Here is an 18,077-nt window from a genome sequence, read left to right as displayed (position 1 = left end):
AATTAAGTCGTTGTAATTTCTTTTGAAAAGTTTGTTGAATTTTCCCTTGTAAATTCACAATTTCTTCTGTCAAATTTTTGTGATGTAATAAATACTTTTTTATTTTTGCCCAGCGGAATGTAGACTGATTATATGGAACCGAAGTGCCACAAAAGGCACTTTGATTCCAGTCACAACGTAGCTTCATTTGTCTTTGTAAATTTATAAGTTTGTCCCCCAACATAACCACAGCTTGTTATAAGTCTGCTATTTCCGAATGTACTTCCGAATCAATTTGTCGTTGAGAGGACCAAAGCATTTCAGAATTTTTATGTCGATCAGTTATATAATCAACGGTCTGAATAGATTGTTCTAAAGCAACTCCAGCTACTGCAGCAGTAGCTGTTATGGCTATAATACCCATGACAGCTGCAATCAACATTCCTACAAATCTTTTACTTTTTTTTTAATGCATCAGCTAAATATTGCGAAACAGCCATAGGAAGAGATTCTTGCCATCCCCTTCCAAGATTGACAGGAAGCCAAAGACCTGTCCGAGCTTGTAAGATATACAAACTTTCAGTAGATATGTTAAAAGATATACTAGAGTTAATGCAGGTATACAGAGAGCAACTTTTACACATTATAATACCTAGAGTCTTATTCCATTTATCTGGTCCCTTTAACAATATATAAGGTAATTTCACACAACTATGAGTATACCAAGTAACATTTTTATGAAAAGTCAAACTATGATTTCCAGATTTGTTAACCATATGTCCTACCCAAGCATTAATCTTTTTCAAAGCTGCCATAAGCTTCCACAAGTCCTTTTGGATAGGATATCCATTTAAATGAGGATCTGGAGGAGAAAACCCTCCAGCATGTCATACTATGGTATCATTAATAGTATTGCTATAGTGTTATCCTCTCTATGCCAGTGTAAATTCTTCAGACCCCTTTTTTCTCGGGTGGAGCCAAAAGGGCTCCAATCAATGATGCTTCCCCAAGAAGTATTAACAAGAACCCGAGCCACTTCTCCTCGGCATCGAGTCCAATGGACCCAGTCCGATAATCGATCCACAAGAGGCACCTGGCATGGAGGCAAGTAAGGTGTGGAAACATTCTCATTAAGAGTGGAATTAGAACTTTTAAAACTATAAGCACTCAAAAGATATAACCCATGATATCTGCTTTCATTTTTGACAACACTTAACCATGCCTGATAATTCATTTTAAGGCAATGATCTCCCTTTCCCATACAAATAGGAGGTCCCCTAACACCCACAGTGTAATTTTCTATTATCCTTCCTTCTTCTTCTGGCTTCAAAGGGCCTCTATCATCAAAAGGACCAGGCAACCATCTACACTCATTTATATATACAAGAATCGGGGCATCCCACCAGGTAACCCCCATATTAAGAGGAGGGTTATGAATATAAGTCCAATACGTATGGTTAGTACAATTTATCTCATTGGCTGATATGCTTATTACCTGTGCAGACAACACTGCCATCATGGCCACAAAAAGACTGGTGCTATTGAGGGATTTACCCTGGGAAATAACAAGATTTTCAGCAGTGCCTGTAAACTTTTTCATTTGTCCCCAGGTCAATGGAGGCGCCTTCTTTTTTCCACCAAGTCTTAAACTGTATATATTGTCCAGGTTCAAGAACAGTCTTGGCAAGCGCCTCCCAATCCTGAGGAAGTAATATGTTTTCGGAAGCATACCTAGACAAAACACCTTGAACATAATTAGAATGCATCCCATATACATTAATGGCTTTTTTTTAGCATTTTTAAAATTTTTACATCATGAGGGTTATACTCAACGTTCATATATCCATTCAGAAATTGATCATTAGCAGGCATAGCTTGTCTAACAATAGGGAAAGCAAAAAATGATTCAGAATATTGCTCTTCTTCCTTATTCATCTCTTCTTCCAACAATAGTCTATTAGATTCAGGTTTTAGAGGAAAGTGAAACTGACGAGAGGCTCCAACAGGATAAGCTGCTAATTCTAAAGGAGGAGCCGAAGGAATAGTAGGACATGGCTCCTGATATAAAGGAGTGGTAGCATTGTTTCTATTTTCTTCCAATTTAACCCTCAAATTTTTCAACTTTGAAAGTATATCAGAAATCTCATTTTGTTGAGAAAGTGGCATCTCATTTTGTTTGCTAGCCTGCTCCCGATCTTTATCATCATCAGAAAAAGCCCCTTCATCACTGGAACCTGAAAAATCCTCTCCCATCTCAGACACAAGGGGAGGAGGTGGCGGAGGAAGGTCCTCTATAGGAGACTCACGAAACAGAGTATGAAAAGCAGCAGAATGATAGGGATCAGAATTCGGACGCTGAGGGCGTGCCCCATTTTCACATTCAGTTTCAGATTGTAATGGTTTCAGGGCAAGGGAAATTAATTTACAAAGAGACCAAACATGGACAGATATAGGGTCTCCATGTTGATGTGCTCTTCTTAAGGCTCGCATAACCTGTTTCCAAACTTTTAAATTCAACTGGTTATGACCAGTAGGTTGAAACCAGTAACAATGTTTACGAACCAACGCAAACAATTCATCAAAAGATTCTGGTTTCACTTTCACTCCTGAACTCCGTAATAACTGTTTCAGGAGTCTAATGTACTGAAATTCTACTGAATGGGAATTCCCCATTACAGTTACTCTACTGCTCCCGAAGGTTTGGCTTACTCTTCAACGTACCAAATTCCCCTTAGGTTCCGCGATCACGCGATTACTTACCTTCAGATCCCTGTTCGGGCGCCAAATGTTGTAGTTTTTCTTAGGACAGGGCCGAAAGTAAGCTCATCACACGAGATGAATTGTGTCGAAGCACAGCAGTAGAGGGCTGCTGCTCGCTCAGGCAAAACAGCGCCGTCTGTCCTGCTGTGGTAGCTTTTATTTAAGCATTATCTATGTTTACATTTTAAGACTTGTTTTCTTAACATTCCAGAAATGCCAAAGCAGCAACATATGCTTTTATTGATTATACAAGCAATAATGGGCTTTCATGAAAACATGCCGTGCTTCGTCTTTGAGCGCAAGAACAGCACAAAGTTCCCACCATTATTTTGATTATACTGAAGTAGCACAAGGACATTTCCTTGTGTTCCCACCATTCTGATTATACTGAGGACATCTCATGGATCAGTGCCCAAAGCACTCAATGCTTATTCGCAGGCCCCCGGTTTGCCGGGGCGGGGGAGCGGGGCTCAAAGCAATCGGGACTGTTTGCAGTTCTGGCTTATTTGCAAACCACCAGTTAGCTGGGGGGTGGGGGCTCATGGGTCACGTCTCCTTTCCATGTCCTCAGTTATTCCACTACAATGGTGTTTCCTGAAACATGTAAAAAAAAGAGCTACAGAACATAGGGCACTTCCACTCATAGCCATATATCTTGGGAAAACTAAAAATCAACAAGACACAGCCACCCCAAAGTTTAGGGCTCTTCTGTTTACAAAATCCTCGACTTCGGTACACCTTAAATATCCCGGGAAAGAGAAAAATGGATAAAGGAGTTCTGGTACTTATGTGCAATGGAATATCACTCAGCCATGAAATCAATGTCAGAAGGCCAGCAGCAGCAAAATGAGTGGATTTAGGTACGATGATTCTAAGTGAAAGAACTCACAAAGGAAAAGAAACTTATCATAAGATATCACTTATAGACGGAACGTAAACATGGCTACACATGACCTGAATACAAAACAGAACAGAATCACACATTTAGAAAACGCACTTATGCCGACTTAAGGGGAAAGGTGAGGTGGGGTGATGCATAAAACCAGAGTTTGAAATTACCACAGATACCGTTCCATAAACCAAATATGTATTAGACAAGACCTACTCTTTGCTCAGTGAACTGGACTCAACACCCCCTATGCACCGCAGAGGAATATAGGTGACTAGAAAGAAGCTTAAAACCTATGTATTGATATGTCTCCGTAAGGGAATCAAGTGTGTGTAGACGGGCATAAACACTGCACTGAAAATCAGCTAAACCCCATTATAAAAAGAAATTTCAAAAAGCAAAAAAACACAGAGTGATGGAGAGAGAAATTCTTACAAAATTCGTCCAGGCGCTGTAATGCACCGTGAATTGAACTTATCTACACACACTGCTGGATGAGACCTAAGGCTGAACACTTGGAGCTGAGCAGATTGGTGAGGTTGTGTGAGGAAATGCAGACCCATTAAAGAAATACTGCACGCCACCCATTCCATGGGTCCCAACTCTCCAGGTTTAAGGGAATCTTCCTACGCCTCAAACATGCATGGGAAACAAAGAGGATGGTACAGCGTGTGATCGGGAAAGGTTTCTTAAAACCCACCTCATTTTTCCTCTCCTGGTGCTCGGGTTCGCCATTCCAGCCGCTTCACTAACAATCTCCACATTTGGAGAGTCAGCGCATTTAACCTCCTATTTCGCACAGTCGGCAATTAGTGCGGAGGATGACCGGTATGAGGGGGAACCAATGAGAGAATTGCTGTAGGGGTTTGGACGGGCACATGCCACTCTAATTTCCCATCCGGAGGAAGAATTATCCAAAGGCTCAGCCTGCCGCTCCGGAACCAGAATAGGGTCTGAAGCAATCCTGTGGTTTTGCGGCCAGCTCACAAAAAAGCGAGTTGAAAATGGAGCTCAGGGGCACTGTAATTCACAAACCTGCAGAGTTAAGAAGGGCAACTTTCGTCGAAAAATATATTGAGGTAAGGCAACGAAGAGGATTCGAAACCAAGGCAGAATTGCAGGAAACAGGTTTCAACAGGTAGATTGGAGTCTCCTTTAAATTAAGCACATGAAAAGCGGCAGAACTTCGACAATCATGCAGTTGGCCAAAAAGAGCGTATGCGTTTTTTCCAGAATATATTCAGGAAAAAACGCATACGCCCATTCTGGCCAACCAAGCAAGCGGGCAATGCAAATCCCCACAACAAAGAAGACTCTCTTCCCACCGGTCCAAAGGGCCATCTGAAAAAAGTGTAAAACCAGAGAGGCAGGACAGGCCATGGAAAAGAGGGAGCCTTGTTACCCTGATGGGTGGGATGTAAATTGCCAACAGCCACTCTGGAGAAGGGTACGGTGTTTCCTGAAACATGTAAAAAACAGAGCTACAGAGCATAGGGCACTTCCACTCATGGGCATGTATCTTGGGAAAACGAAAAATCAACAAGACACAGACACCCCCAAAGTTTAGGGCTCTTCTGTTTACAAAATCTTCGACTTCGGTACACCTTAAATATCCCGGGAAAGAGAAAAATGGATAAAGGAGTTCTGGTACTTATGTGCAATGTTATATCACTCAGCCATGAAATCAATGTCAGAAGGCCAGCAGCAGCAAAATGAGTGGATTTAGGTACGATGATTCTAAGTGAAAGAAGTCACACAGAAAAAGAAACTTATCATAAGATATCACTTATAGACGGAATGTAAACATGGCTGCACATGAGCTGAATTACAAAACAGAACAGAGTCACACATTTAGAAAACGCTAAACATGCATAGGAAACAGCTAAAACAGCTAAAACATGCATAGGAAACCCAGAGGATGGTACAGCGTGTGATCAGGAAAGGTTTCTAAAAGGCACCTCATTTTTCCTCTCCTGGTGGTAGGGTTCGCCATTCCAGCCACTTTACTAACAATCTCCCCATTTGGAGAATCAGCGCATTTAACCTCCTGTTTCGTACAGTCTGCAGATAGTGCGAAGCATGAAAGGTATGAGGGGGAACCAATGAGAGAATAGCTGTAGGTGTTTGGACAGGCTCATGCCACTCTAATTTCCCATCAGGAGGAAGAATTAACCAAAGGCTCAGCCTGCTGCCCCGGAAAAAGAACAGGGCCTGAAGCAGTCCTGTGGTTTTGCGGCCAGCTCACAAAAAAGCGAGTTGAAAATGGAGCTGAGGGGCACTGAAATTCACAAACCTGCACAGTTAAGAAGAGCAACTTTCCTCTAAAAGTATATTGAGGTAAGGCAACGAAGAGGATTCGAAATCAAGGCAGAATTGCAAGAAACAGGTTTCAACAGGTACATTGGAGTCTCCTTTAAAGCACAGGACAAGCTACAGAACTTCAAAAGATTGAAAGATTGAAAAAAGATCCAACCTCCTCAGGGCTTTGTGGATGCTAAGCTGGGGGCTCCTGCTGGGGTAAAGTTTCAACCTCCTCAATGAACTCTGGATGAGGCGCTTGGGCCTCCTGCTGGGATGGAGAATTTTCAGCTTCCTCTGCAGGCTCCATAGTTTTATCTGGGCTCCTAAAAAAATCCCTAGGTCGCCTCTCCTCAGGTTAAATGGCATACATACTGGTATCCAAACAACCCTGCAACTGTCGTTCTAGACTGAGTGTTTTTTTCGAAATTGGCCTGTAGTTCCAACAACAACTTTGGCAAGCCGTTGATGCTGAACTAGATCTTTCTTCAGGTTTGGGGGTGAAACAATAAACTTCATTGGTTTTGAGCTCTTACTACCTAGAGGTGGAACAAGTATTTCAAATGACTGGTGACCTTCAGCGTGATCTAGACCTATGTTTTTAGTCTTACTTTTGTGTCCAGAAGGCAGAACCAAGGGTAATTCTGATCCCAGTCTAGCACTGGAACTGCCTCTGGGAGGTTTTGCACTGGAACTGCCTCTGGGAGCTTGTGATGTTGGGTTTGCTTGTTATTCAGATCCTGATGTGGAACAGCAAACTGATCTGGCCCTATAGGCAGCTCTCCAACCGAATCCATGTCCAGGTATGGAACCTCAGACTCAGTCAAATCCTGATGAGGTGGGGCCAACATCTGCACTGGAGACTAGGACGTCAAGTAGTTAAAGCCTCCGGCTTCTGCCAGGGATGTAAGGGCATGGGGCAGTTTGGGAAGGGTTCTTAGGCATGTGAAGACAAAGCCTCGGTCAGCCGTGCGGGGTTGGGGATCACCTGGACGGGGCCCATGGCCCACTCCGGAGGCTGAACTGCCTGGACTAGAAGCGACCGTTGTTGCCATGTGAGGAAGAGCCGTGGGGTGCAGCCACGACACAGAGGCGCAGCCGCGACATAACATGCGGCGGCTCCCAGGCACAGTGATCGAGGCCAGTGAGGAGCCGGAGCCACATCTTCCTCCAGAGCCAAACCGAACTGCTATGCCAGTGCCGCGACTTGAGGGCTCACGTTAGCAACCTCGCGGCACGGCCCCGCAAAACGTCCCACCCGTTATTTATGACGTCTTTAGTTACGCCACCCTTATTAGGCTCGTGCGGAGATCCAGTCCGCGCCACCAGAGTGGGACTTTCTCCCAGAGTCCACAGGGCGCAAGCCATCCTTCCCCTTGCAAAGGTGACAATTACCTCCTGCTGGGCCCTCTTCCCAAATCCGCCCTGCGCACCCGGGCCGCAAACAATGAGGCGGGATTTGGGCTGCAGACCCGAGTGGCCCCAAACTCTGACAGCCCTGGGGTTGAGGGGGGTTGGGAACGATGCAGAGCTTCCCGTGGAAACCAAAGGACCTGGCATTCTGGGAAATTCAAAAGTGCTAGTCCAGTTCTGGCAATCTGAACTCTTCCTCCTCAAAGCTGAAGTCTGAGAGACATTCTTGCTCCCTTTGGCCAAACGGCTGACATGAAAAGTAGCTGACCTGCAAAATGAGCACCAGTTAGGGTGGCGGGATGGGAACACTCCTTACAATTATGCTAAAATGTTGCCATTTCCTCCAAACTCTCAGTATTCACGTCTCATGATTCATTCACCACTCTATTATTAGGGGGTCACCACTGAATCAGTGATGACTCCAGAATTTCTGTAGGAGGGGTCTGGGGCAGGTGAGCAATTCATTCTGGGAAAGAGTTTAAAACCAAGTGAATGGCCCTTTACATTAGCATGGGAAAATGTCCCAAATCCCACCTTGTCTCAACAGAGCCATTAATCTAGAAAAAACTACAGTGCCACTTTTCAGAGGTCTACCCTGTGTGCACACATGGAGAAGACACTTAGAATGTTAAAGTCAGCATGTTAAGTAATTTTCTTGAAATACTGTAACTAGCATCCAGTTTACTTTCTTCACAGGCCTTTTCATAATCTATTTAATTTTAGTCCTTTTTAATTGCCTGTTACACCTTTAACACCTAAATTCCAAGAGAGAAGGAGCTTCATCTTATCTCCACTGCCTAGCACATAATGGTTTCTAAATGGAACTGATTCCAAGATTGGCCTCATTTAGGAGTGGATCTGTTGTTATAATCAGGTTTCCAAAATCTTTAGTATCAATACGGAATCCTTTCCTCTCACATTTCATAGGAAGCTAGACTTCTTAAAGCACAAACATGGATACGTTTCAAGTTTCCTTGACTGATTTAAATTGAATTGAAATAATTATTTTGTACGGGAAAAACTTTAAAAAATTTTTCATTTTTCACAACATAACCACCTTTTCTTTCTCTACTTTCTTCCCTTCAAAACAAACTTTGCGACATTGGGGTGAGTTAAATAATCAGAAATCTAGGCAAAAATTAAGCTCTCAATGGCATGAAATACATTTTTTGCTCATTTTAAATAAAAATCCTATATGCAGTACATTAATGTTTTCTTTTAGAAATTACGTTGACAACTTAATCCCTAATTCGAGGCATCCATATAACTTCTTTACAGAAAGGTTCTTTGGCAAATTGTTTAACACAAGATATATATGAGATCTGGGTAATACACCTTACTTGAAAGGCATGAATTGTTTTTAAACAGTGTAGCATAATCACACTTAAGACCATAGTTACTTTGTTCCCAAATCCCTGCAATTCTAATTGAGGGGAGTTCTAAAGGTCCTGTGTCCGCAACTGTAGACGTACACTGGTGGCCCTCAATCCTGCTCTCCAAACTTCAAATAAGGGGCCAGAGACAAGGCTCAGAACTTGGAAAAGGCCAGAAATTTCCTGCCTCAAAAGCAGTTTCAGAGTTTCACCTTTTCCTAAGGAACACAGAGCTGAGTAGACATGCTGAAGTCTTCCATATCCTGCTGGTTGTTTTGAATTATGGCTACACTGGCTGTGTACCCCTTGAGCTTTTATCTCCACATACTTGAATTAAATCCTGTAGTTCCTCTTCGGTTCTAGCATCTGTGACCTCTTCACAGGGTCTATATGCCACAGCTGTTTTACCACTTTCTGTAATAAAATTAACAAGGATCAATTCAGAAGTTTTCTTGTTCTTAAACTTCCTATATACAATGGTAGCACCGAATAATTAGACATTCTTTTGACTTCTAAAAGCAGAAAATAAGAGCATTTTCCTAGAAGTTGCCTCATCTGACACTTCAGTTTTTATCATAATTATTTGTGAAAACATATATAAGAAGTATCAACTTTGGTTCAAAAATTTATGATCTTAGAAATAAGGAATAAGGACATAGAAATTTAAAGCTGTGGAAAAAACATGTTCAATCACAATACAATTAAATAGGAAGGCATTAGGTGGGAGTCAAAGTGAGTTCAAACCTGGGAGAGATACCACTAGACTATAATAGATACTTCCTATTAGAAGCAAGGCAAGTGCCTGTTCCTTGGGACCAAAATTCTACCAGATACAATGAACATAGCTTTAGAGACAGAGAGAGAGAGTGAGCATTTGAACACTCTACTGGCAGAAACTGGCCCATGTACATTTTGCACAATACAGCTTTCCTCAAGGCAAGTTAGGGCCACCAGGCTTTTTGGTCTAAGTTTTGGGTACATATAAGGAGTACCTTGGCATATTAGGCACAAACAACCCAGGCATTTAGTTTGGTTCTTAAAGGTTGTTACCCAGAGTTGACAGCTGATGGAGATTCTGCCTGATGACCAGGAAAATCAAACTTCACTGGAAAGATTGCCCAGGGTGGAAAGCCAAGACCAATCCAGGGTCAACTCTCACAAGCAAATAAGGTCTCTGACAACTTAGCTAGGATTTCTCAGTCTCTAAGCCTGCAGGGCTGTGAAGCAGGGGAGCAGTTCTGTTCCGGGGATCTACTAATCATAAAGTTTCCTTTGGGCACAGCTTGTGCCATTCTCACCGCTGCATAACTCGATAGGGAACAAAACCAACGCTATTCATTCGCATGACCACTTTCAAGGTTTACAAAAATGTAGCCGATTATTATATAAGAATCATATTCACCCACTACATCAGAATTGAAAACTGAAATTAAACTGATTCCAAAAACATAATCTAATAAACTCTTCAACAAGAAAACAGCAGTAATAATAATAGTCAATATATTTTGTCTGCTTACTATGTTTCAGGCATAGCTCTAAGATTGTTAGGTTCATCATCCCGTTTACTCTTACAATATCCCCCATTTGGTGGTAAGCTTAATTACTAACCCTATTTGCAGATAAAGAAATTGCAGCTTAGATATATTAAATACCTACAAATGTCTCTGGCTACAAAAATCTAAAATTGCAAGAACAAGAAAATCTAAGAGACAAAATTAGGACTCAAACACCGGTGTCCAAGGCTTATAATCACTACACTATTCTGTATGAGAAGCAAGCAATTGAGGAAGAAGTGGATCAAACACTTTCTGTATGAACTGAGGCAAGTCATTCTACATCTAAACACTGGGGACAATAATATTTGCTGTCGTTTTTCTCATAAACGCCACAAAGCACAAATGTAAGACTGCTGCTGTGAAAGCATCTGGCGAATGAAAGAATATGTAATGTTTTAGATAACCATTATTTTCATCCAATTAACTTTTCAAATAAGTTTATTTGCTCACTGAAACTGAAGTACTTCAACGACAATCAAAAAGGTCCTACCTAAAACCACATTCAGCAATTTCTGGAATGCATCTGTCATAGCTTTCTGAATAGCAAGCTTCTGGGTTACCTTCCTTCTCATAAGGAATGATAATGACCCAAAATCCAACCAAAACAGATGAATTTAAAATGCCTATATGAATAACTGATTTCTAGGTTATATGTTTAAAACTAAAAATGCATCTGTGATTCTTAGATCATTACCTTAGTGATTAAGGGCAGGCACAACACTGGGCTACGGGTGAATGTCTCCGTTGCAGGTATACCCTGGCATGGCACATGCTTACTGCTCGGATCTATTCTGGAAGTTCCTAAAATACTAGATGGGAAATGCAAACCAAGAACGTGGCACAAATCTCATATTACTCACAGATTTCAAATGGAGAAGCTGAGGCTGCACTGCTACAGACACTGCTCTCCTCTGCGTAAAGGGCTGGAATCATACAGTGAGATAGATTTGGTTGTAGTGCAGATGATCTGGCCTCTCCTCAACCATCACCCACTCAGGTGGATGGTGGAGCCTCCTCCACCCCATTCGATAACAGCCCTGCCTCTGACTTAAAACCCTAAGCCCAAGTGCCATGGATTCTACGAAAAAACTCAGTACCAATCGGAATCCCCTTTCTAGGGATCTACATTTACTTATTCTGCTCAGGCCCTTTTATAGCAGGCAAAGGCCTGAACATTTACACAAGAGTTTATTTCAATCTTTAGACAATGATTTTGTTGGGATAACTGAAGCCCAGAAGACATATGCATTTGAAGGACTATTTTAGCCCAAAAATAATTATTAACCAAAAAAAAAAATTCCTAATTTTCCCTCCTCCTAAGCTTCTTGGCAGGCAGGAGTTCCAAATTTCTGAAGATTAAGGTGCTGTCAGGTATTCCCTAAGATAAAAACCTATAGTGTCGGGCAGAAAAATTCTGCCCAGGGCTTTAGTTGCTTAGAGAAGGTGATGATGTATCTGAAAAGTTGAGTTTCAGAAAGAAAGGAAAAAAGAGAAATCCCACTGCCTCACCTCCCCCTACACACACATACTGGAAAACAGACCTTCCTCCAACTTATCCAAAGGTTCCTCAGCCATGCGAACTCCAGGACTCCAGCACTCGTGGGAGGGCAACACCACCTCTAAAGCACAGAAGACCTTCAGGCTTTGCTTCTGAAGTGGTGTCACAATATCTTCATTTTCCCTTTCTTCAAGGTTAGAAAGATCCTGAAGCTGTTAGGATTTTGAATTAAAGGCTAGACTTCAACATATTCTGTTGTTAGAAATAAATACCAAACTCCAGCAATCCCAGGTAATAGTTTAGGTATGCTATCCCTTCAAAATCAACTGAGACTTGCAAAGGAATGACTAGATATGGACAACTATTTTTTTTATGATATACCATAGAAATACTGGAGAAAATTATGGACACCACCATCCAAGTCATTGAGATTATCACTAATTCTAGGTGGCAGGCCAATGCTCAGATACTTCCTTGTGGAACCCTCCCACATCTCCTGCCCACACCCCTGTTCTATTCTGCTCTCTAAAGTCTAGGAGTTCAATGTTGAAAGGAGTCTGGTTAGTCAAAGAAAATCTACAGAGTTTACCTTGATGATCCTTTTTGACCACCCACGGAAACCAAAGTAGTAATTTGCCAATTCTTGGCATCTGGAGCTCTTTAGGGCAAGCGTATTATGTTGAACCGCCTTATGTCTGGTGCCGAGATGAACCTAAAGACATAAAAGACCTAAAAATATCACGACCCTACATAGCGACTCATTTTCGATATACCTGAGATTTATCAATACCAATTTTATAGAGTGGTTGTGAAGATTAAGTAGGACATTTTAAGCAATGAGTTCACAGTGATCCCTAAATAAAGGTTATTTATTATTTTTCAGTCAGTATTTTTCTGCACCATTTCCAGGACCCCTGATTAACCGGAAGGTTCCCTGACCTCTGGTGGTGAAACTGATGATGAAAGAACCAAGGAAGCCCAGGAGAAGCCTATTATGGGGCTGGGGGTAAGCAAAGGAAGTGAACTGTTTTACTCACCTCATCCTGTATCTCCTGCTTGAGAATATGACCTGAAGAGGAGATAAGACGGACCTGCCACTGAATTAGGACCTGAATCTGTAGCACCCCCTCCCCAAGTTACTAACCCCTGTTAGAAGAGGGAATATGTATACCTCTATAAATGTAAATAAAGCAACGAAAAGAATTAGAGGTTCATCTGCATTAACAGGCTTATTTGACAGTGCAAATATTTCCAGTCTTAACTCTCTAAAGAACTTACATATTACTGTGGAGTTTTTATATCACTAGTTCTTTCTTAGATGTCCATTACCATTTTGAACAGAGTGTAGTATATAAATATAGTCATAAAAATTCAAATAATACAAATAAAATCACAGCATTGTTAATTCTTTATGGATTTGTTTGTGCATCTTCCTCTGTCACTAGTTTATGAGCTCCTTCAGTGCTTGAAGGAACCATATATTATTCTTTCCTTGTTACCAGAAAGAAGAATACATATTGGCATATAATAGAGGAGTGATCGTCTGTTGACTGAGTGAATGAATGAGTACATAAGAAAATGAAGTTACTTTCTCCAACTGAAGTTGCCTGCTGGGAAGGAGAAATGAAGATTAATTTTTAAATATTGAGTGTCGCATGGGATGCTAGGCCCTGTACGGTGAGTCAAAATGGAACTGTCCTGGACAATTAGGAAGCTTCAGAAGGGCTTGAGCTCCTGGGTAGTAGAGACAGCTGACATCTGGGATAACCTTGCCACAGTTCTTGCTGGCAAACCTTTCCCTTCGTGCTACTAAGAAAAGCTCAGATACATTAGGCCTTTCCTTGGTTTTAATTTAAGATGTTATTCACTTTTCTGTATTTATAAAAAACACAGGGGAAGTAAGATAAGAAGTATGTATACCTGAATAAAAGAACACATAATTGGAACTTCCGTGCTGGTGCAGTGGTTAAGACTCCATGCTCCCAATGCAGGGGGCCTGGGTTCGATCCCAGGTCAGTGAACCAGGTCTCACACGTATGCTGCAATGAAGAGTTTGCACGCCAAATTTCAGGAGCCTGCAAGCCACAAAAAAAGGAGCCTGCCTACTGCAAATGGGGAGCCCACATGCCACAACTGGGGAGCCCTTGAGCCACAACTAAGGAGCTATCTGCTGCAACTGAGATCCGGTGCAAGCAAATAAATAAATAAAATTGAAAAAGAACGCATAAGTAAAGTAGGGAAAAATTTCGGGATTGTGGGTAGTAAACTAAGGCTCTGCATTAAATATACAAATCTAATACGAATGCCCTTTCCTCTCAACTCTATAGTGACTTGGAGAACATTTTCTTCATTATGCTATCAGTGACGGGCTTTATGCTGTGAAAATCTCACAACCTATGCTTATGGAATGGTCTTAATGTCCAATATAAGAAAAGAACTCATTACTCACAACTGATACTAAGTAACTGTTTCATAATCTTTCCAGGACCATCTGTAATATCTGAGTGGTTATGTGAAATGGTCACAGGGTGTGCAAATTAAAGAATGTCTGACACAAAATCATTTCAATCCCAGGGAGTACTGCCAGGATTGAAGAGGGTGTTAAACAGGGTAAAGAAGTGGGAGGTAGTGTACCTGGAGTCACATCTGAGGAGAGTTCTCAGATTCAATAAAGGTGAAATCAGTGAGTACAGAAATATGGGTGAGAAGAGGCAGCAAGGTCAGTAGGAAGTAGCCAGAGCAAGAAGCCAATCAGAGAAGACACACAATTATAAAGGGAAAGGTCTGGGAAATCTAAGCCTCACTCACTTATTCAGAGGAATTGAAAAGGTCCTTGAAAAAGGAATGGTGGCTGAATGGAAGTACATAATGAAATGTTAATTCTGCGGAAGTAAAATTGGATGGCATTTTGATATGGAATAAGGTTTCTACAATGCATTAAAGAATATTTTAACCATTTTCTGGAATCTGAAGGGAGTTCTGAATAGGCAGTTTGACAGTAATGATGATGATGAAGCCTCCTTTATGTTACATCTGACAAAAGTTTGTCAAGCTCGGGACTTCCCTGGTGGCACAGTTGTTAAGAGTCCGCCTGCCAGTGCAGGGGGCACGGGTTCAATCTCTGGTCCAGGAAGATCCCACATGCCGCAGAGCAACTAAGCCCGTGTGCCACATCTACTGAGCCTGTGCTCTAGAGCCTGTAAGCCAAAACTACTGAAGCCTGCGTGCCTAGAAACCGTGCTCCGCACCAAGAGAAGCCATTGCAATGAGAAGCCCACACACCGCAACGATGAGCAACCCCTGCTCATGCATCTAGAGAAAGCCGGCGTGCAGCAACAAGACCCAACGCAGCCAAAAATAAATAAATTAATTAATTAAAATAAATTGTCAACCTCACACATTTAAAATCCACATAAAAGTAAATATAAGGAAGACTCTTGTGAAGATTTCTTAAATTAAGGGGCAGCAGAAAATGACATGGGGTTTAACATCAGTTAAGTTTGGGTTTGGCCTCTAGTTTCCACATTTACTGCCATGAACCTTAAGTAAGCCACTTAACCATCCTGAGTTCGTGTTTCTTCATCTAAAAAAAAGGAAGAAACCACTAGGGAACTGGGGGATCAGTGGAGCAGTGCATCTGAGAGCATTCTGTACACCACAGTGCTGTACAAACGCTGGCCGTTTTTTTTTTTTTTTTACCCCTGGGATCTTAGTTCCCAGACTAGGGATTCAACCCGGGCCCTCAGCAGTGAAAGTGCACAGTCTGCACATTTGGACCCACCTTCACTGGAGATGTGTGAAAAAGCTGCTTCTGGTCACATGCCTTTTGGGCTCTATGGGCATCCCTTGCTGAATAAAACTTGATGATGGCATAGAACCCAGGACCACCCACTGCTGCGTTTGGGAAGACTCAGACAGAATACAGAAGGCCAAATCAGGAGAAGACTGTGAACAGAGAATGCTCTAGGGTGGTCTCACACTAAGAAAGTGCAGTAAATTTCAGGCCCAGGAAACCAAACCGCCCATTCCCTTATATTCCCCCAGCCCTTCGCCACAGGTAACTGTGGTGAGTCTGCTACTCCAAACACTTCTCATTTCATGAACAAGTTCCCTCTGAAATCCTAAGCTTCGAGAAGCATTAGGAGGCAATGCCTTCTGTTGGGAACTATGCCTCAAAAATCTATGGGGGCGAGGTGACTGCTCAGGTCGTCTCTAGAACTAAGATTCCTCTCAGCAGAGACCACAGGCAGATGAGGTGCTGAAGCAGTACCCCGGGGCGCCCAGTTATTGGGGTGCGGGGCGGCTTCCTCAACCCCTCCCTCCACTCCGGCTCCTCTCACTTGCAAGGCCTCGGCCGTGGATCCAGAGCTCAGCTCCCACACAAGCAAGGTTTTGTCACCCCCGATGGGAACTGCAAAAGGTACCAAATGCAGCATCCTAACATCACCGCGCATGCGCTGCTCGGGGCGCAAGAGGACTGCACCAGCGAACGGCCACCCGCGCTTTTTAAAAAGTTAGTGCCAATAAATCTAATATATAGAAAAATAGTTGAAAGCCCCTGAGTGTTTTGTGGATAGAAAAGCATGAGATTCAGAGCAAGTTCAGAGCTTGAGAGTCTAAGAATAAACTAGCTCTCCATTCCATTAGAAGGACTAGGTAGCAGCTTCTGGTTATGGAACCAGAAACTCTCAGGCTCCATATAGGACATAAAACAGCATCACTTGTACTCTTTATAAAATTGCAGAAACAAACAAAATAAACTAAAACATATTTACACCTGTCCTATAAGACAAAGGGTAACTGAGACCTAACGTATATAAAATCAGTTAACAAACTGTGATGCGCTATATCAATAAGTTCTCATTTGCAGAGAGCACAGCATAGGATATGGGGCCATTAATGTTAATTCCCTTCCCCCTTGGATTCCTTTCTCTTGTTCCTTTAACTATGCGGATCCGTTACATTATTAAGCTAACAATGTAACTGAGCTATTATTAGCTTAATAATGTAACCTAGAATCTGATTTTTAGCAAAGGGGTAGTTCTTAGAAACTTAGGGAGCTGGAACTCTGAATGAATGAATTAAAAAAACTCAGTTACATCATTAATTTTAAAATTTATCATCATCGATTAAAAATTAAAATATTAAATTAAAAATTAAAAATTTATTATCCTGCAATTGAGACTCACCACAATGTGTTACGTCTGTCAGGCATTCCCTGTCACAACGTAGCTTGAATGTCTTACAGACAACCTCAATGGTATTTTTAACTTGGCAGAGGCAGCAGGCCATACGGCTAGGTAAGATACTATAAATGGAAACACAGGTAATTAAATTCGTGGTAAAAGAGTTACTTGAGAAGGTAGAAGAGGTAGGCCAAGGCCACCACAGACCAGTGCAAAAAGGAGTTCTTGGGGCATATGGACTGCAGAACTGGATAGGGGCCGGTTGGCCAATTGCTGCTCTTGACTGTTGTAAATAAATATAGAGGAGGAGAGAGGTGCCCAACAGAAGGATTAGGATGGCAGTAGGTACGGTATGCCTAGAAAAAAGGGAATAGGGATTAGAATTGGGTGACATTGATCTGTACTTTAATTCAGAAGTATCTCCTTCCAACCCAAAAGCCTCACTTTGGGTTGAGAGTACACAGGAAGAAGGCAGACATGTAATAATAGTCTGAATAATATTGTACCTTCTGGAGTCCCTTTCTCAGGTCCTATTTATGAGTAGTAATATATTAGAAATTATTCTAGTAATAAAAAAGCATCCTGCAGTTAAACAATAACAGAGATTGCATTGGCCAAATCTGGACAAAAGGAACATCCCAAACAATAAAATTATCATTATAATAAGGTATAACATAGTTAACTTAAAAAAAAGCACATGAGTTCATAATGATACTCAAAATGAAAAGTGGGGGAGCTCTTCTTTATAAAATAATGTCAACTAATAAATGCAAAAGGAATGATAGAATTAGGAAAGTGTCATTTTGCATCTATCAATGTAATAATCGATTCAGACAAGGATTATCATTGATGCACAGCTGGGTGAAGAGCTGTTTGAAAGTAGGATCTTTACTGATCCCAAAGTACCACCCCACATATGATTTATCAATTACCAAGGGGAAAAATAATTTTACAATGGAGAGATATGGAAGATACCACCTTAATCAAGTGATCAAACTTAGCACTGGGCCAGCTGAACTGATGAAGTATGAAGAATACATCACCTACATAGTATTCTTCCCCAAAATATTTATTTTGAATCTAATGAGGAAATAGACAAATCCAGATTGTCAGGCAATTTACAAG

General features: G+C 41.7%; 1 protein-coding gene across 1 annotated transcript in view; it reads right to left on the bottom strand.

Moving 5' to 3' along the window:
• Positions 1–10,714: 10,714 nt before the first annotated feature.
• Positions 10,715–18,077, bottom strand: part of LOC309817782 (RAD52 motif-containing protein 1-like) — a gene marked incomplete at both ends in the record, with an annotated part of 54,244 nt that continues 46,881 nt past the window's right edge. Inside the window, 4 exons of the mRNA XM_082682086.1 lie at positions 10,715–10,835; positions 11,788–11,978; positions 12,356–12,478; positions 15,548–15,657. Of these exons, the coding sequence (XP_082538212.1) occupies positions 10,715–10,835; positions 11,788–11,978; positions 12,356–12,478; positions 15,548–15,657 (545 nt within the window). The remainder of the gene's footprint in view (positions 10,836–11,787; positions 11,979–12,355; positions 12,479–15,547; positions 15,658–18,077) is intronic.

Source organism: Grampus griseus, assembly GCF_964374135.1.
Source record: "Grampus griseus genome assembly, contig: HAP1_SCAFFOLD_184, whole genome shotgun sequence".
Classification (NCBI taxonomy): domain Eukaryota; kingdom Metazoa; phylum Chordata; class Mammalia; order Artiodactyla; family Delphinidae; genus Grampus; species Grampus griseus.
The sequence above is the reverse complement of the archived record's forward strand: the minus strand, read 5'-3'. Positions and strand labels throughout refer to the sequence as shown.